Source organism: Exophiala mesophila (assembly GCF_000836275.1).
Source record: "Exophiala mesophila strain CBS 40295 unplaced genomic scaffold supercont1.2, whole genome shotgun sequence".
Lineage (NCBI taxonomy): Eukaryota > Fungi > Ascomycota > Eurotiomycetes > Chaetothyriales > Herpotrichiellaceae > Exophiala > Exophiala mesophila.
Window position 1 is genome coordinate 1,431,034 of NW_015622505.1, and position 15,901 is coordinate 1,446,934.

The 15,901-nt window shown below is 51.2% G+C and overlaps 5 protein-coding genes across 6 annotated transcripts; 4 read left to right on the forward strand and 1 right to left on the reverse strand.

Annotated features, from left to right (window-relative positions):
• The first annotated feature begins 401 nt into the window (after positions 1 to 401).
• PV10_02396 (farnesyl-diphosphate farnesyltransferase) lies at positions 402 to 3,058 on the forward strand. Its single transcript, XM_016366707.1, has 3 exons — positions 402 to 623; positions 681 to 1,935; positions 1,992 to 3,058. The coding sequence occupies exons 1-3, from the start codon at positions 559 to 561 to the stop codon at positions 2,139 to 2,141; spliced, it is 1,470 nt and encodes a 489-aa protein (XP_016226225.1). The 5' UTR covers positions 402 to 558; the 3' UTR covers positions 2,142 to 3,058.
• An 874-nt stretch (positions 3,059 to 3,932) lies between these two features.
• Positions 3,933 to 6,461, forward strand: PV10_02397. 2 transcript variants are annotated; one of them, XM_016366708.1, is made up of 2 exons: positions 3,933 to 5,814; positions 6,001 to 6,461. In XM_016366708.1, the coding sequence occupies exons 1-2, from the start codon at positions 4,645 to 4,647 to the stop codon at positions 6,115 to 6,117; spliced, it is 1,287 nt and encodes a 428-aa protein (XP_016226226.1). In that variant the 5' UTR covers positions 3,933 to 4,644; the 3' UTR covers positions 6,118 to 6,461. The 2 variants fall into 2 exon arrangements, with proteins under 2 accessions (XP_016226226.1, XP_016226227.1); XM_016366709.1 differs by having other exon boundaries at positions 3,933 to 4,030; positions 4,302 to 6,461.
• A 272-nt stretch (positions 6,462 to 6,733) lies between these two features.
• PV10_02398 (uncharacterized protein) lies at positions 6,734 to 8,504 on the forward strand. Its single transcript, XM_016366710.1, has 4 exons — positions 6,734 to 6,927; positions 6,992 to 7,038; positions 7,113 to 7,256; positions 7,351 to 8,504. Exons 1-4 carry the CDS (start codon positions 6,909 to 6,911, stop codon positions 8,308 to 8,310), a joined length of 1,170 nt encoding a protein of 389 aa, XP_016226228.1. The 5' UTR covers positions 6,734 to 6,908; the 3' UTR covers positions 8,311 to 8,504.
• Positions 8,505 to 9,686: 1,182 nt separating this feature from the next.
• On the forward strand, positions 9,687 to 12,929 carry PV10_02399 (uncharacterized protein; the record flags this gene model as incomplete). The annotated part of the gene is made up of 1 exon (XM_016366711.1): positions 9,687 to 12,929. One exon carries the CDS (start codon positions 9,687 to 9,689, stop codon positions 12,927 to 12,929), a length of 3,243 nt encoding a protein of 1,080 aa, XP_016226229.1.
• Positions 12,930 to 13,089: 160 nt separating this feature from the next.
• PV10_02400 (uncharacterized protein) lies at positions 13,090 to 14,959 on the reverse strand. The gene is made up of 2 exons (XM_016366712.1): positions 13,826 to 14,959; positions 13,090 to 13,760 (listed from the first exon to the last, which is right to left on the reverse strand). The coding sequence occupies exons 1-2, from the start codon at positions 14,730 to 14,732 to the stop codon at positions 13,336 to 13,338; spliced, it is 1,332 nt and encodes a 443-aa protein (XP_016226230.1). The 5' UTR covers positions 14,733 to 14,959; the 3' UTR covers positions 13,090 to 13,335.
• Between the last annotated feature and the right edge of the window lie 942 nt (positions 14,960 to 15,901).

Consider the following 15,901-nt stretch of genomic DNA (forward strand, 5'->3'; position numbering starts at 1 on the left):
CCCCAATAGCTTAACTTCGGCCCTGTTCAGGCGTTCCTTTAACGAGGAACAGTCACCAAATGATGTGACCCCCCCGCCCCGGTAGCGGGTTACAAGCCCGAAGTTCAAGCGTGTTCAGCAGTCACGGCAGCAGAAAGCAGTCGTATGTCTCCCCAGACGTCTCTTACATGGTCGATCTGCGGTCTAATAGAGTGACTCCAATGATGAGGGGAAATCTCATCGTGCCACTCGGGTCAAATCAACTCCATATTTCGCAACTGCATTCGATCCAGAGGATGTACACCATCAAATCCAAATGCATGGATAACATAAAAGCACACTAACCCAACAAAGAAATGGGCATCAAACCCCCAATTAATCGCCCAATTTGTTCTTGACACCCCTGGCTACCTCTGCCCTCCGCCGCGATTTTTGCGGTGTCTCGATCGCTGAGGTTCTAGAAATTTTTACTCTAAAGCCTGCTTGTATATAAACATCCTCGAACCCACACACTCCTCCCCCCCGAGTACACAGCAAACTTCCTCTTTCCCTTCCTCAAAGCCATTCCTTGTCGCCGAAATGAAGGCCTCAGATATCATCTACTATATGCTGCATCCAGATGAGTTTCGATCAATATGTCAATGGTATGTCGGCCCACACCCCACTCTTGTGCGCCAGCTCAACTAACGGGTTCTGTGCAGGAAAGTGTGGCATAATCCTGTGCATGAGAGAAGAGAATCGCGGGAATCCGAGTCCCTGAAGAAATGTTTCTTCTACCTTGAAAAGACCTCTCGCAGCTTCTCTGCTGTCATCCAAGAGTTACACCCAGATCTCCTCGTCCCCGTCTGCCTTTTCTACCTCATCCTGCGCGGACTTGACACCATTGAAGATGACACGTCGATTTCTGCAAAGACCAAAGAGCCTTTGCTTCGGGATTTTTATAATAACCTCGAAGTTGATGGCTGGCATTTCGACGGCAACAGACCAGAAGAGAAGGACCGGGAGCTGCTCGTCAATTTTGATTGTGTCATCCAAGAGTTCAAACAGATACCCGCGGCGTACAAAGAGATCATCATCGACATCACCAACAAGATGGGCAACGGAATGGCGGATTATTGTCTGAATGCCGAGTTCAATGAGCACGGGGTCAACACGATAGAGGACTATGACATGTACTGCTACTACGTGGCGGGGCTGGTGGGCGATGGTCTGACGAGGATGTTTGTTGAGAGCAAGTTTGGAAACCCGGCATTGCTCGAAAGAGAGTCGCTTCACCGGTCCATGGGATTGTTCTTGCAAAAGGTCAACATTATCCGTGACATCAAGGAGGACTTTGACGACCATCGCAAGTTTTGGCCCAAGGAGATCTGGTCGAGGCACGTGGACAACTTTGAGGACCTCTTCAAACCGGAAAACAAGGAGAAGGCTCTGAACTGCAGCTCTGACATGGTGTTGAATGCTCTGGACCATGCCGATGAATGCCTGTTTTACCTTGCTGGACTACGGGAGCAGAGCGTTTTCAACTTCTGCGCCATTCCCCAGTCCATGGCAATTGCCACTTTGGACCTGTGCTTCAGGAACCCTGCCATGTTTGAACGTAACATCAAAATCTCAAAGGGCCAAGCATGCGGCTTGATGATCCAGTCAACTCAAAACTTGCGGTTGGTGACTGAAGTGTTCCGAAAGCATATCCATTCGATTCGAAAGAAGAATCGACCGGAAGATCCCAATTACCTGAAAATCAGCATCGCGATTGGCAAAATCGAGCAATTTATTGAATCCATCTTCCCATCGCAGGAGAAGGAAGATTTGGTGCGTAAGGCCAAGATGGAAGAATCACGTGCTGCCCTCGCCGCGCGTGTGCGGACCCCAGAGGAAACTGCGGCCGAGAGAAAGGACACGTTCATTCTCATCGGCGTGGTGTTTGTCATTCTCTTCATCCTTACAGGTAGCATGGTAAGTCGATTGGCACAAGTTCATGGTGAAGATGACCTCGCTAACACTTATATTAGGTATTGGTTGCATGGTTGGCCGGAGCTCGGTTCGATCTGGCATTCGAGGAGGTCAAAAAGACTGCCAACCAAGTGCTTAGTGGGAAGTTCCTCACTGGCGTCAAGTCCAATGGCACCGTGCCGGATGGCAGCACACATGGAGAGTTGTAGTCGACCTTATTAATCAGATCACAGGTGCGGCTATCTGGTCGCGGGAATACGGGCCAATGGCCTGATGTGCATACTGTATGTGTACAGTTTTAATCTCAATGATTTTTTTGCTGTGAGATCCCAATCAGTTGAGGTGAAGTTGAATGGCAAAGGTACATTGCGGTGCCCTCGTGCGTGAGGCTTTGCAGACAACAAATGGACGGCTTGCCAAAGTTGAAGCCCACCCCGGATTTATCAATATCGTGAACAGTTGATTCAGCACGGATGTCAAATTGCAACTCAGTTCTTTTCCGTGACTGTTGTTGTGCCGAAGATGTGCTTAAAACGAGAAAGTTTCTTTCATTGCTCGAAACTCGAGATCAGCAGGCCGGAGATCATTCTCTGATGTGCTCGTCACTCTTGTGGAGCGTACAATCCGCAGACCAAACCGACGGAGTCCTTAGCATGCTGTGCTTGGCTCAGTGGAGCTTTGTGCGGGAGAAGGCACTCTGAGAGAAGTATCTTTAAAGCACTTGGGATTCTCCTCTCTTCTCCCGGCGCGCCCACATATACTGCAGCTGCAGCACAGGGAAGGCAGTTAGGTTCGACTAAAGCCCAGTCACCTGCAGGAAGGTACCTAGTACAGTGTCTATGAGTAGACGAAAGGCAATGCAGCTCGGAGGCAAGGCACGCAGATGCACGCAGGCACAGCATGTCAGTCATCCGAGCCATGCAACTGCCATTTCTATTTCTCCTTGCTCCCGTACATACCCGTTCTCGTTTTTCCACGCTCTCTAACAGGACATGTGAAATTCGTTCAACCACCCCTCTCACGGTAAAGCCACTCGAAGGTGACTAGGATGACTTGGATAGCACTGATGGGTAAGTGTTTGGGCTTAATCTCACGACCAATGGTACCCATCCGAAGTGCCCAGCGTCTCTGCAAGGTCACAATCTAGCGATAGATACATGAGCGCTTACGTATGCTGGCTAAAGGGCCTTGGGATGCTACTGGCGGTGAAGAAGACGCGGCGATGGAATGACCAATGGATGATGAGCCTTTGTCCGCCAGAAGATGGGTCACATCTCAAAGGAATGGCCTGACGAGGGGTTTGAAGAGAGCTCGTTTGCGGTTGAGACTGCTACGGGAGTGATTGAAGAAGCATAGAGGGCACACGATGTTTGAAGCTGTTGGAATAGAATGCTTGGTGAGGTTTTCTGAGGCAGACAAGCCAACAAATGTCCATGGGTACCTTCCAGCGACACACGGTGGGCGTTGGGTGAGGCGAAAGTTCAGCAGTGGGGTCACCCGGGGCCTTCGTGCCTGGATTTGCAGCGTCTGTGGACTCCCAAGTACTCCACAAGCACGGTTTTAAGCCCCCGAAGAGTGATGGTGGACGGGCCAAGGAGCCTTGGAGCAACTCCAAGAGTCCGCAACTCACCATGCCCCCCTCGATGCCTTCGCGGTTGGAGGTACCTTTTGTGCTCCCTCCCAGGTACCTTGTTACCATTCTGATTATCATTGGACGCACCCATGATCGCCTGGAACTCGATGTTTTAAAGTCTCAGGCCTGGACGATGGGCGGGCAATTGGTCCCTTGGCAATATGCACAAAGTATCAGCGTCTCTCAATAAGGACCATCAATCTTTTAAGTGACGGACAGTGACGGGCGTGGACGGCCGCCCGCACGCCACGACCCGAGTTGCTTGGTTGTCTGAGGTTTGGATCTTGTTCGATCAAAAGGCACCACATGACCCGCATCGGCAGACTCAGTCTCTCAGATTCTCAGATTCTCAGATTCTATTTCCCATCTCGTTTCTTTCCCCTCCAGGTCAACTCCAACAGTCAGTCTGCCAGTGCCAGCACAGATCGATTCACTTCCAGCTCGCCGATCGTCATCGAATTGCCGGTACGCCTCCAATGGCCTTTTGACCTCGATCCAGTAATCCAATTCTGCCCAATCTACACTTTTCGGTCCTTTGCTCGTTACTCTGATGACGTCGTCCCTTCATTCGATCCACTAGAGTTCGCGCCACTTCTTTCTGACTTCCAGCGGTCAATTTCTGTAACCCCATCATGCCCATGTCGAACCCACCAGCCACTTTGTTGTCTAACCGTGAAGCAAGAAGCCTTGCGTTGTTTGGCTAAATGACCCGTGTACTGACGACGCATTTTGCCAGGTCTGGAACACTCATCATTTATTGACCGCCCCTCGTCCCGTCTCTCTCCGTCGTCCTTTCAATCCTTCCATCCGCGAGCTATTATTCAGCACATCTCTGGTCGTTGTCTGAGTCCATTTTGCAACCATGTCCAAATTCACAATTGTTCTATAAAGCGGCTGCATCGAGGTTCCACGTGTGCTTGTTCGATTAGCAAACCACCAAATAGTCGATCCACGGCTTTAAGGCTTGCACCACCCTGGCCGCCCTATTCGGGTGAGAGCGTCCCAGGGGAGTATTCCGCACAGCCAAACGGCTATTTTCAACCAGTCACTCCCACACCGGTCGTTCGCAATCAGGCAACATGGCGGAACAGGCGCTTGGCCTGACTTTAAACGCGGTGCCCATTGTCTTAAAACACGGCGACAAAATTGCAGACCCCTTCAATCATCGAGTGCGCAAAATGCGCGGGCAAGACAAGGAAGACAAAGATGTCTACGACAAACGCACCCAGGAGGAAAAGGGCCTGGTATTGCGTCGCCGCCGTGATGTCGCCTCGGACGAAGAAATTGTTGATGTAGTCCGACACAAGGGCGAAGTCCTGCCTCGCCGCCCTGGGCATGGTCATAGTGATCGAAGAGCTGCATCCATGGACAACCGGTGTGCTCTGGTTGCTGGCGGCGCTGCGGGTGCTGCAGGTGCGGGTGCACTTATCTCCTCTCGCAGCCGACGTTCAGACGACTATTATGATTCCGAAGGCTCTGTTCCCCCTAGGTCTCGAATTCGGGCCAAGTCGAGCTCTGGCAGGTCTCGCCGCCGCCGTGGATCGTCCAGCGACTCCTCTTCCTCCTCATCTTCAATGGATTCTTCGACTGAGGAGGACAAAAAGTGCCGCAAGTTGCAACGAAAGAAATGGATCACCGCCACGTTGGCCAGTGTCGCCACGATTCACGCCGCTTCTAAAGTGTACTCGTCAATCGAGGCTCATGACAAACGCATTGAACAAGTGCACAAAGGGACTCTTTCCCCAGAGGAAGCACACAAGCAACGACGTGCTGCGCGGTGGCAGGATGCTGCCGCCATTGGTATTGCTGCCCTGGGTATCAAGGGAGCTGTCAGCGAGTGGACCGCCGTGTCCGAGGAACACACTCAACACAAGCAAATGTTAAACACCCGAGAAGAGCACCACAAAAAGCGGTTGGAACGACAACGGCGACGCCGTGCACGAGAAATGGGCGGCTATTACAAAGGCCACGATGGCAAGTGGTACTACGACGGACCAGAACCTCAGGGCAGTGACAGCCTGCGAAGTTCTGACGTGAGACGACACTACGACGACCGCCGGATGATTGAGGCTTCAAGTCGAGAACGCAAGATGATTGAGGATGTTGACCGCTACTATGACGACGACAACCGCGACAGAGACAGAGACAGAGACTGGGACAGGGACCGGGATCGAGATCGCGACAGAGACCGAGACTGGGATCGTGACCGAGACAGAGACAGAGATGGAAGCCGGAGAGATCGTCGAGCGGTGAGTCGACGTCGTCGCGATGACGATTAGTGACTTTCATTCAATGCACCATTTCTTTTTCGTCTCCTATGGTAAGAGAAGGACTGTTGTTGAATCATGGCGGACGCTGTCTCGAGGTCGGATTATTCAAAACCTGCAAGTAATTTTGGTAAACTGACGGCTGGAATTGGTTCCTCGCGAACAAAGACCAAGGACAATTCTTCTACAACCCACCCTCCTGAAATCCAAGAGGCAAAGGCTAGGCGGTCGACATTTCTGGCATTTGGAGCAGACGCATTAGAAGAGATCATGAAGAAATTATAAGGCGAGTTGGCGTGTTTGAGGCAGAGCAAGTGTTTTGTGGCACATTTGGACTTTGAAAGACCATTCATTGAGCGATCTGGAATTGGGAAATGTTTTGGATGTCTTGCAGCGACCTGAATTGGGGGCCACCTTTTTGTTGTATCGTGCAAGCGATGAAGAGAATACGGCGATGAGATACGATTTTTACGATCCAATGTTTACGATAAACGAACGACTTATGTGAATCAAGACATGATAGAGATTATAGTTTGGGCAAGCATCGATTCAATGCATGAAGGACTTGAACAAATCTATCTCAAACTTGCTTCTTTGTAAATATCGCCTTGAGTTCTATTAAGTATGCCGGTAGCATCCGTTGTGTGAGATCTGTCCTGTTCTCCAAGTCAGGATTCTTCCCATTTCAAGGATGAGGGTTATCACTGTGTTACTATTCCTCCATCAGAATGAATTGCCAGAAGTCCCCAGTGTCTTTGGTGCCGTATGGTGCGTGCGTCTCAACGTCCATTTGAAACAGGCTTGGCCCCCCGGCGAGGCATTGACACCTGGAGTGTCACCACGGTCTGTCACAGCCACTTCCACCGCAAGTTGCAACTCCAACTCATCCGCAGGCACATACGTAACGTTGTCGCTAGCCAGCCACCACTACCACCACGGTTACCTGACCAGTCTCCAGAATCTATACATCTACCTATTTGGACTCCCCTCCCCTCTCTACTCTCCAGCAGAGCCATATTCATGCGGTAAACCGTCGCCGCTCTCCCTTCTATACGTGTCTCTCTCCTGCTTAAGACATGGCCGACGCACCCATTGGTAAGTCCCGCAACCCCACCATATCTTCGTGGCTGGGATAATAATGCTGACACCGAAATCACAGTTCTCGATGGCGGTACCGGTTTCCTCAAAGTCGGCTATGCCGCCCAAGTATGTCCATCTCAGTCGCGCAGAAACCGCCAAAGGACTCGAGTGGCTAACTGTTTCACCTCTTTCTCCTGCAGAACTTCCCCGAGCATCAGTTCCCCTCCATCGTCGGCCGACCTATCCTCCGTTCCGAAGAGCGGTCTGGCGACATTGTCGTTAAGGATATCATGTGTGGAGATGAGGCTGCCGCCGCTCGATCCATGCTACAGATCAGCTATCCTGTAAGCTATCCGCAGACGAGTTACTCCGTCCTGCCGTTCCCTACCGTCTCTGCCTTTGAAATTCCGTTGTCTGACTATGGGTACTCTGGGATAGATGGAGAATGGTATTGTGAAAAAATGGGATGATATGCAACATCTATGGGATTTCACCTTTTTCGAAAAACTCAAAGTCGACCCGACCGGCCGCAAGATCCTCCTCACCGAACCGCCTATGAATCCTCTCAAGAATCGTGAACAGATGTGCCAAGTCATGTTTGAGCGTTACAATTTTGGTGGCGTCTACGTCGCTATTCAGGCTGTCCTTGCCCTATACGCCCAAGGTCTGTCCTCAGGCGTTGTGGTGGACTCCGGCGACGGTGTCACTCATATTGTCCCTGTCTACGAATCTACCGTCCTCAATCACCTGACCCGACGACTCGACGTTGCTGGTCGTGACGTGACGAGGAACCTCATCGCTTTGCTCCTTCGACGTGGCTATGCCCTCAATCGAACTGCAGATTTCGAAACTGTGCGCCAGATCAAGGAAAAACTATGCTACGTCTCCTACGATCTAGGCTTGGATCAGCGGCTTTCCGAAGACACCACTGTCCTGGTCGAGTCTTACACACTTCCAGATGGCCGAGTGATCCGTGTCGGGAGCGAAAGGTTCGAAGCTCCTGAATGCTTATTCCAGCCTCATCTGGTCGATGTCGAACAACCGGGAATTGCTGAGTTCCTCTTCAACACCATCCAAGCCGCCGACGTCGATGTTCGTTCTTCGTTGTACAAGGCCATCGTCCTCTCCGGCGGGTCAAGCATGTACCCTGGCCTCCCATCTCGACTTGAAAAGGAACTGAAACAATTGTGGTTGACACGTGTTCTTGGTGGCAACCCCGAACGATTGAACAAATTCAAGGTGCGGATAGAGGATCCTCCAAGACGGCGCCACATGGTATTCCTCGGTGGTGCTGTCCTTGCCAACATCATGGCCGATAAGGAGAATATGTGGGTAAGTAAACAGGAATGGGATGAACAGGGACCTAGAGTGTTGGAGAAGCTAGGACCCAGGTCATAAAGCTAAGGCATTTCTTATACTGGGAAAGCTGCTTGGGCACCGAGAATCTTGATGGTAACCTACGTTGTTGAACGCATCGAGGGCCAGTAAAGACAAGAACGACTTGTATGATGCTAAGAATCCAGAATCAAAGAACAAGCATAAAAATCCAAAAAGTGTGTCTCCTGATTCTATATACTTTCCGCTAAACACCCTGGGACGCGCCTGCCAAATCTGGTTGATTGACATTCGTCAGGAGCCTCTCCCAGAAGGCTTCTGCGATAAATCAGAGAGTCATCGTACTTTTCACACAATCCTCTGCCCAGGGTTGATAGAATCTGTGCAATCCTACCTAACTTAATTCCACTCGGAAGGCATATTTTCTGCTCATGCAGCAAGAGCAAACGCGTGCTGACATTCCAATAGTCAAGATGACCTTTCGATTTCTACCAGGCACAGTGAAAGAATGCCATTATCGACCTCAGCCAATACCTCCTCTCAAGCATCTTGCCCTGCTTTGCTATAATTGATGAATTTGCAGGAACTGCAGTTCGTTGAAGACACTGCCACACACCAAGTCAATCTCAGCCTGACAACAGACAAAAGAGATGGAATTGATTGTGACAAAACCATACCGTGGCGTTGAAGCCATCCCAGACGCCAGCCTCTAGCGTCCAGCCAGGTATCCACACCTCTCATGTCTGCGTCTCTAGCCTGAGGGGTTCTTGGGGGCCCGAGGGCCTTTCGACTGGCGTCCTGGTCACTGTAAGTAGTCGACAGGGAAGTGCATGCGAGACAAGATGATTGATGGGCTTTGCTTGTCAGTCTGAGCTCTTTTCAAGGGAAATGCCTGGCTAGAACCGAGAAGCGCGGAACCCTCCCAGGCCAATGTCGCTGGTCGTCGATCAATCAGGCTGCAAGAGACCTGACAACTTGAGGCTCCGATATTGGAGACTACCAACCTTCTTCCTGACAATCTCCACGGCAGGGCTTCTGGAACACACTTGGGCGATTTAGCATGAACCAAACTCTTTCATAAACCGATGTGTTGTCATCGACCGACACAATTAGCATCACGGCTATCCTAAACCCTAACCTGGAGCCTCAGAACCAAGACCTGTCACAAAGCCCCAGAACCTGTTCCAAGTGTTGACATCTTGACCCTTGGAACACAACCTGGCTTTTCCCTTGTCGTCTCTCGTGCCCTCCGGTTTAACAATTTTCAACATTTTGCCCACTGCTCTTGCGTTTCTTTGCCGGCCTTCGAACAGCACGTGGACGATCCATAAAGTCGAAGCACTGACTTTAACGCTCCGGACTATGGTCTACTGCACTCAGGCCGTACACTGAGATGCTAGATATTCGCAGGCAGAATCCTCAAGGCTTTCACAATCTCCATGGGTGGGGATCCTCAATCCCCCGACTCCATCAATGAAGGGTCTCTTCATGTTCTGGAGTTATTTGGTTTCAGTTACACCGTCTTGACCTTCAAGGAGCAATATGTATCCTGGCTCCGGCTCGCCGAACGCGTCAATGAGCAAATTCAAGCTACCAGGCTGTTTTCCGCAAGACTTGGGGTAGATGTCCCCGTCTTCAAGAGAGAAGCCGTCGACAAAGCCCTCGAAGATACAGAATCCACTGCTCAGCGTCTGGCAAATTCCCTGATACAATGGAAAACGCCTCTGAGTCTTGTCGACAAATCTCGACCATTCCTAGTGCTTCTACCTCAAAACCAAGAAGTTATCGCCAATCTCGAGTGCCTCTCCAATGCCAGCCAAACATTGGAGCGGGAGATGGAGTCTTGTAAGTCGCTCAGAGCAAACTCGACCAAGCGGAAACCCGTGAACACCATCGCTTTGCAAACCGGACCAATACAGGGCGAAAAGTCCGCAGACCACAGCGACAGCAACTACTCAATTAATGATCTTCCTCCGGTAGAGCCTGGCAATCCTTTACACCATAAGAGGATGTCAAGACTTCGAAGCAGGAGCCAAAGGAATCTCATAGCTGAAGAACAACCTTTACCATACTACCAGTCCGTTGTAGACGGCGCCTCCCAAGCACCAACATCAGATCACCAACAGAACTTGTATGAGCTTCCTGTGGCGGGCATGCGTTCGCCTTCTATCAAACCCCAGTTCACCTTGCCATCTCTTTTCCCAATGCCGGAGCTCCAAGGGGATGACGGACTTTTCGATGTCAAAGGGCGAATTGATACTATTGGACAACTTCGATATTCAACCATTACTCCAGGAATACATCATCTCAATAAGGCTGACACCACAGGGCAAAGCTCGGCACAAAGGAGGTCGCAACCCGTGACTTTGCCAGTTGCTGATGTCGCGGCAAACTCAGCAAAATCGCTTCAGTCACCTCCCAACTCTGATACGTTACTCATATCAAATCCAAGCAATAATAATGCCCATCACAACAAAGGTTATCCTTCAGTGTCCACATCGCAGGTAGCTGTCGCCAAACCTGGTAAAAATCTAAGAACATCCACGATATCAACAGGCAGCCTCGGCTCCCCAATGCCGCCTATTCAAGAGGGGGAACCGGTCTCCAATTCAATGATAGCAGACTCGAAAGTATGCTCACAGAATCCCCCTACCAGCGAAATCGAAGCAATATCAAATCTGTCCTCGGAAGCGCGGCCTGCCGCTCGACCAGAGCCGACTGGAAACTTACCGCACATTGACTCGACACCCACAAATCTTCCACAATTAGTCGATGTTGCCTCCAATTCTACGTCGACGGTGCTTGAGCAGCAAATGAAGACCCTTCCTTCATCCGAGGATCCTCGCACGGAAACTGCTGCTCGCCAGAATCTATCACAGCCGAGCCCAAATGGATCTCCATCGCCATCTCTGACAAGACGATCCCTCCCTATTAGCACCGCCCCTATTTTTCAGTATCCTTTTACCACCGCCAAGTCCTTTATCATTGAATCACCAACAGCCACCGATGGGCCCTCCTACTGGGAGAAGGATCAGCTACCTGCACACCGACCCTCAACTTCAGACCTCCTCAGCAAGCCTGACGTCGGAAGGTCGAAACAAGTTCCAGACTCGACTGGATCAAGTTCAAACCATAACGATGCCCCCAAACTACCGCCGACAGATGTAACGTATGAACGAGCAAACAGCCTTCCAGGAATGAGTCACACTATGATTGGTATCAACGCCAACGACCCTTCCAGCACTGATAAAACGGAACCATCAAAAGCTCCCCACGAGATGTTCCAACAGCGGCACACCTTTCCATCGCAAGCCCAGACAGCTACAACCTTGCAGCAATTGCAGCACTTGCAGCACCGGCGACCGATATCACGATATCGTGACCATGTGGCTGAAGTTGTTGAAGTCCCCACAAAGGGAAAGGAACCGATGCGTAACTCGATTGGATCGCCTAACGAGCACTCGCAGTCTGATCTACCCCCACAAAGGATACGACCTCCGTACCCAGTGACCCCGGTGCAAAGCCCTTCCGAGATTGTTGCAAAGCTGCTGCCGGCAACAAAACCAACAAGTCAACAGGAGGAATATCATCGAAAGGTTACGCAGCAAACCCTTGCAACCGCTGTTGCTTCAATTTCGGCAGGTACAACTCGAAACAGCCATCAACAGAATTCGAATGTAGCAGCGACAAGACTCTCTATAGAAAGAGCAGCCTCTGAAGTGCTGTCGCATGGCCCGTACACAGCCTATTCTCCACCGCCAGCAGACGTTCAAGCGGCGACACGACCAATGTCAGCCCCGACAATAGAACATTACAAAGCATACTCTACCTCGGAAACGCCTTTTTCAGGTTCAAATAAAGCCGGCCCATCAATCACAAATGCAGCAAATACTAGTATCAGTCCAGCTCTAGAGGATGGTTTGATTCCGATTCCACCCGCTATAGAAATCGCAGAAGTGGTACGGATTCAAGCGCCTCGAATGATGCATATCTCGCCCACAGACATATCCAGCTCAGCCCGATCGCCAGTCAAGCAACAATCTCCTCATGGGGACACGAAAGATGTTGACAACAACAAGGCCTTAAGGCCTATGTCTCCTGCTGGACTTGAGCATCATGTTGTTCCAATGGTTACTCCTACAGCAGTGTCTCCTCCCATTCCTCCGAAGATCCCGCATCCACAGTCTCCTGTAGGCAAGATTTCAGTCCAATTCGACCAAGACCATGACCATGTTCAGGCGTCTTCGAGCTCGGGGCATGTTGCTCAGCAACATGACTTGGCTCGCTTTTCACAAGAGACCAATTCTTCCCCAAGCAAAACAGCCATTCCAGACCAAGCATCGCCCTCGGTCCTGGATGAACAGCGAAGTGTCTCATCTTCGAGTGCTGTAGCTAGCACGGTAAATGCGGGTACACAGGCTTCACCGTATAATCCATTGGTATTGGGATCCAGTAATTCCCAATTCAACCTCAATTCCGGCTCAAGCGCGGATGTCAGTTCAGGTTCGCCAAACGGAACGCCGAAGGCTAGCAGCCATAGTATGCTCTCACCCAACAATCCATCAAATACAGATCGTATCGGTGGGCAGGGAGGCAAAGGGGTGGCGAGGCGGCGACGAAGTGCTTGGCTTTTTGCTCAGGTGGAGAAGGCCGGGACAGCGACATTGGGAACTGGGCAGTGAGTTTGGTACGAGGTTGATTAATGTAGAGGTTCTTGGAACATTTCAGATTACCATGGTTGATCTCCCGGAGAATCAAAGTTGTTCACTGTGAATGATGTTGACGTTGAGCATGATACAGATGGAGCATTTTGATGCATTATGATGGGAAGAGGGAGAACAGTACAGGATGTCATCTCAATTCATTGCATCGCGTAGCACATTATAATGACTAAATACGTAATTGCCAACCCGACCATGGAGAAGGTTAAGGGAGTGAGAAGTAATGTGCATCGAAAAGCTAGAAGCCACTCTCCCAATTCAACAATATTCGTCTGGCCAGTTGATCTCGATTTCTCGTTGCTCAGCGGGTTCTCGTAGGTAGGAGCATGGGTTTCGAATTCATGTTTAATACTCGCAGCTGTGGCGTTTATATCCTCCGCTGGATGGCAACGGCAATCGTCTTCTGCTCAGACCGCGATAACCTGGTGGCGCCAGCGTTTCTCGACACCTTGATCAAAGCCGGGTGTGTGACAAGGGCAGCGGCATCTCGACTCGGGTCAGGGTTATTTGGCGAAGCTGTATCGACAGCGTGACTTGCTGGGGTAGGACCCCATCTAACCTCGAAATCCTCGGGCTGTCGTAGCAGCCAGATGGACAACCGAACCGCGGAATCGAAAATGTCAGTCAAATGCTTGGTTCTTCGTGCCTCGTCGTGTTGCGGGTCTGACCACAGCGAAAACGTCTGTGAAAATTGCGCGGCTGACTCTTTCGTCGCACTGGTCGTGCTCGCTGGCATTGACTGTGGGTTCGCGTGGTATGACTGCGCTAGTGTCTTTAGACGTGTTGATATTGCTGTTATACGAGTTGGTGGTTAGCGTAATGTACCATATGGTGTGGGAGTCGGGCTTCAAGCTTACCTCTTCGTTCTGGTTGATTTGGTCTGGACTCTAGGTCCTGAATGAGTGTCAGGACCGGCGGTGGCAGTAAGCTTCGTTTGCGATCCTGGGAGAAAGATGTCAGGGTGGTAGCGGCGATTTCATACGCCAGGACATGTTTCAAGATGGTGGTGGTTCGAGGCGATTCCTCCAGCCTGGCTGCCAGCGGTGCTCCCAGGTACGGTGTGTCGTAGCGGGAAAGAGCAGCTTCAGTCTGAGGAGGGATCATGGGACTGGAGTCCTTGTAGAAGTTCTCGGTGTGCAATTCGATTTGATCAAACAAAGTCGAGAATCTGGACTGGATGGTGGCATCGTCGGCCTGTTGAGGGAGGGGGGTTCTTGCTTCTGACATGCCGGAGTCTGAGCGGAGAAGGACTGCACCTCCAACTGTCGGCAGACCTTTCTCTGCAGCGTTTGGGTTGATGGTTCCTGGATTGACTCCCTGGCCTGACCCATGGGGAGCTCCGGCCACTCCCCGACGCAATGACTTCTTCCGCCCACGACGATACTTCCAGAACAAAAAGGCTGCCAGAATGACCACAACGGCAGCGGCGCCCACTGCGATGCCCGCTTTGGCCGCTGTACCGAGTCCTCCAGAGCTGTTGCTTTCGCTATTGGAAGCAGGAGTCGCAGGTGCCATTGAATGGGATGGACCTATAGAGTCTGAGGAAGTAGTGCTTGTTGCTGTTGCGCCGGTACTAGCCGCACCGGTACTGGTCGCAGCCGTGGAGGAGGTATTTGAAGATTCAGTGGCATTGTTACCTTGGCCAATGTTGGTCGAGGTTGTGGAAGCACTGCTAGTTGTTGGAGTGGCAGTTTCGGCGGCGCTGCCACGGCTAGCATCGGCTGCATTACCAGTAATGTCTGTAGCGATATCTTGAGCTACCATACTGCTAGAGCTGTGCTAATATCGAGAAGAATACAGTGGAATTTGGAAGCCAATTCGACAGTTGATTTACTTCAAAGCCATCGACGACAACTGTTTTGACGGAGCAGGAGGTGTGGAGGAAAGAAAGAAAGAAAGAAAGAAAGAAGCGTGAAAGAGCTAGAGTCAGTCAGAGGAGCCACGGTGAGGCTGAAAGGTGCAGACTTGGAGAAAAAGGTTACTGACAACGGTAAGTACGAGTAGTAAATCGGCTAGATGAGACCGCTGTGGGCATATGCATTACCATCGTAAATCCAGGCGTGTTGTGAGGCCCGACTTTAAGCCAGCGGTATGGTCTTGTATCGAAGTGGGCTTGTCAATACCAACCGAGCAGGGAGGACGCAGGCTATGCTCCATCAAGAGCAGCTAAGATAGTCGAGGTTCTCGTATTCCAATCTTGGGTGCATCTCGGCGTGGATCTGGCCCCCAGCCTAGTACGACAAGTTCTATTTTCGCCCAAGCTTGGGAACTTTCATTTGCAAGACAGACCTCGAAGGGTGAATATATGCTCATGGGATAGACCAGTTGTACTGGCATACTCTGGTCAAACATGACTCAGTTTGGTGAGTCGGTGGTTGGGCGGGAGGACTGAAATATTCTGACATTGATCAGGCTGAGGATTTGAGGACCTGGAGAAGGGAGACTGGATCAGTCTTCAAGGCTGTTGGGAGGGTCTGGGGGCGGGATGGGGATGGAGAGGCGTGCGGCTGGTCTTTGTTTCCGAAAGTCAAAAAAGAGGTTGGTGGAACCTGCTTGGCGGTCTTGGCAAGTATCTTGAACAGAAGGAAGGAATGAAGCATCTCTCATCAATCGCTGACCCCACCTGCCTCCAGACGGACGAGCAAAGTCGCTCGCTCTTGCCTTGCCGTGCGTGCGTGCCACGCGTGCCTTGCTAAGCGAACTGCGCCTGCTAGTCTCCCTCTAGTCCCTGTGTCCTCTTCATGCTTCTGCATCTTTTCAATCCAACCGAGATCCTCCTCACTAAAACCAGACACGAGGTCGCTCAAAGGGGTGTGTGGCCTTGACTGTTGGGCTTCTCAAAGCCACCAATCTGGGCAAATCATGCGTTCCAGACGACCCTCCACTTCAGCCCGTCTGCTGCTCCCCAGCCCTAGCCTGTCTTCTTGCACATT

Bases quoted from the DNA above. Each gene is read 5' to 3' on its own strand.
- PV10_02397 (XM_016366708.1), top strand. From the start codon at position 4,645: ATGGCGGAACAGGCGCTTGGCCTGACTTTAAACGCGGTGCCCATTGTC. The intron at 5,815-6,000 runs GTGAGTCGACGT...TCGCGAACAAAG, and splicing joins GCCGGAGAGATCGTCGAGCG to ACCAAGGACAATTCTTCTAC.
- PV10_02400 (XM_016366712.1), bottom strand. From the start codon at position 14,732: ATGGTAGCTCAAGATATCGCTACAGACATTACTGGTAATGCAGCCGAT. The intron at 13,761-13,825 runs GTAAGCTTGAAG...CTCGTATAACAG, and splicing joins AAATCAACCAGAACGAAGAG to CAATATCAACACGTCTAAAG.
- PV10_02398 (XM_016366710.1), top strand. The intron at 7,039-7,112 runs GTATGTCCATCT...TTTCTCCTGCAG, and splicing joins AAGTCGGCTATGCCGCCCAA to AACTTCCCCGAGCATCAGTT. The intron at 7,257-7,350 runs GTAAGCTATCCG...ACTCTGGGATAG, and splicing joins TGCTACAGATCAGCTATCCT to ATGGAGAATGGTATTGTGAA.
- PV10_02396 (XM_016366707.1), top strand. From the start codon at position 559: ATGAAGGCCTCAGATATCATCTACTATATGCTGCATCCAGATGAGTTT. The intron at 624-680 runs GTATGTCGGCCC...GGTTCTGTGCAG, and splicing joins TTTCGATCAATATGTCAATG to GAAAGTGTGGCATAATCCTG. The intron at 1,936-1,991 runs GTAAGTCGATTG...CACTTATATTAG, and splicing joins TCATCCTTACAGGTAGCATG to GTATTGGTTGCATGGTTGGC.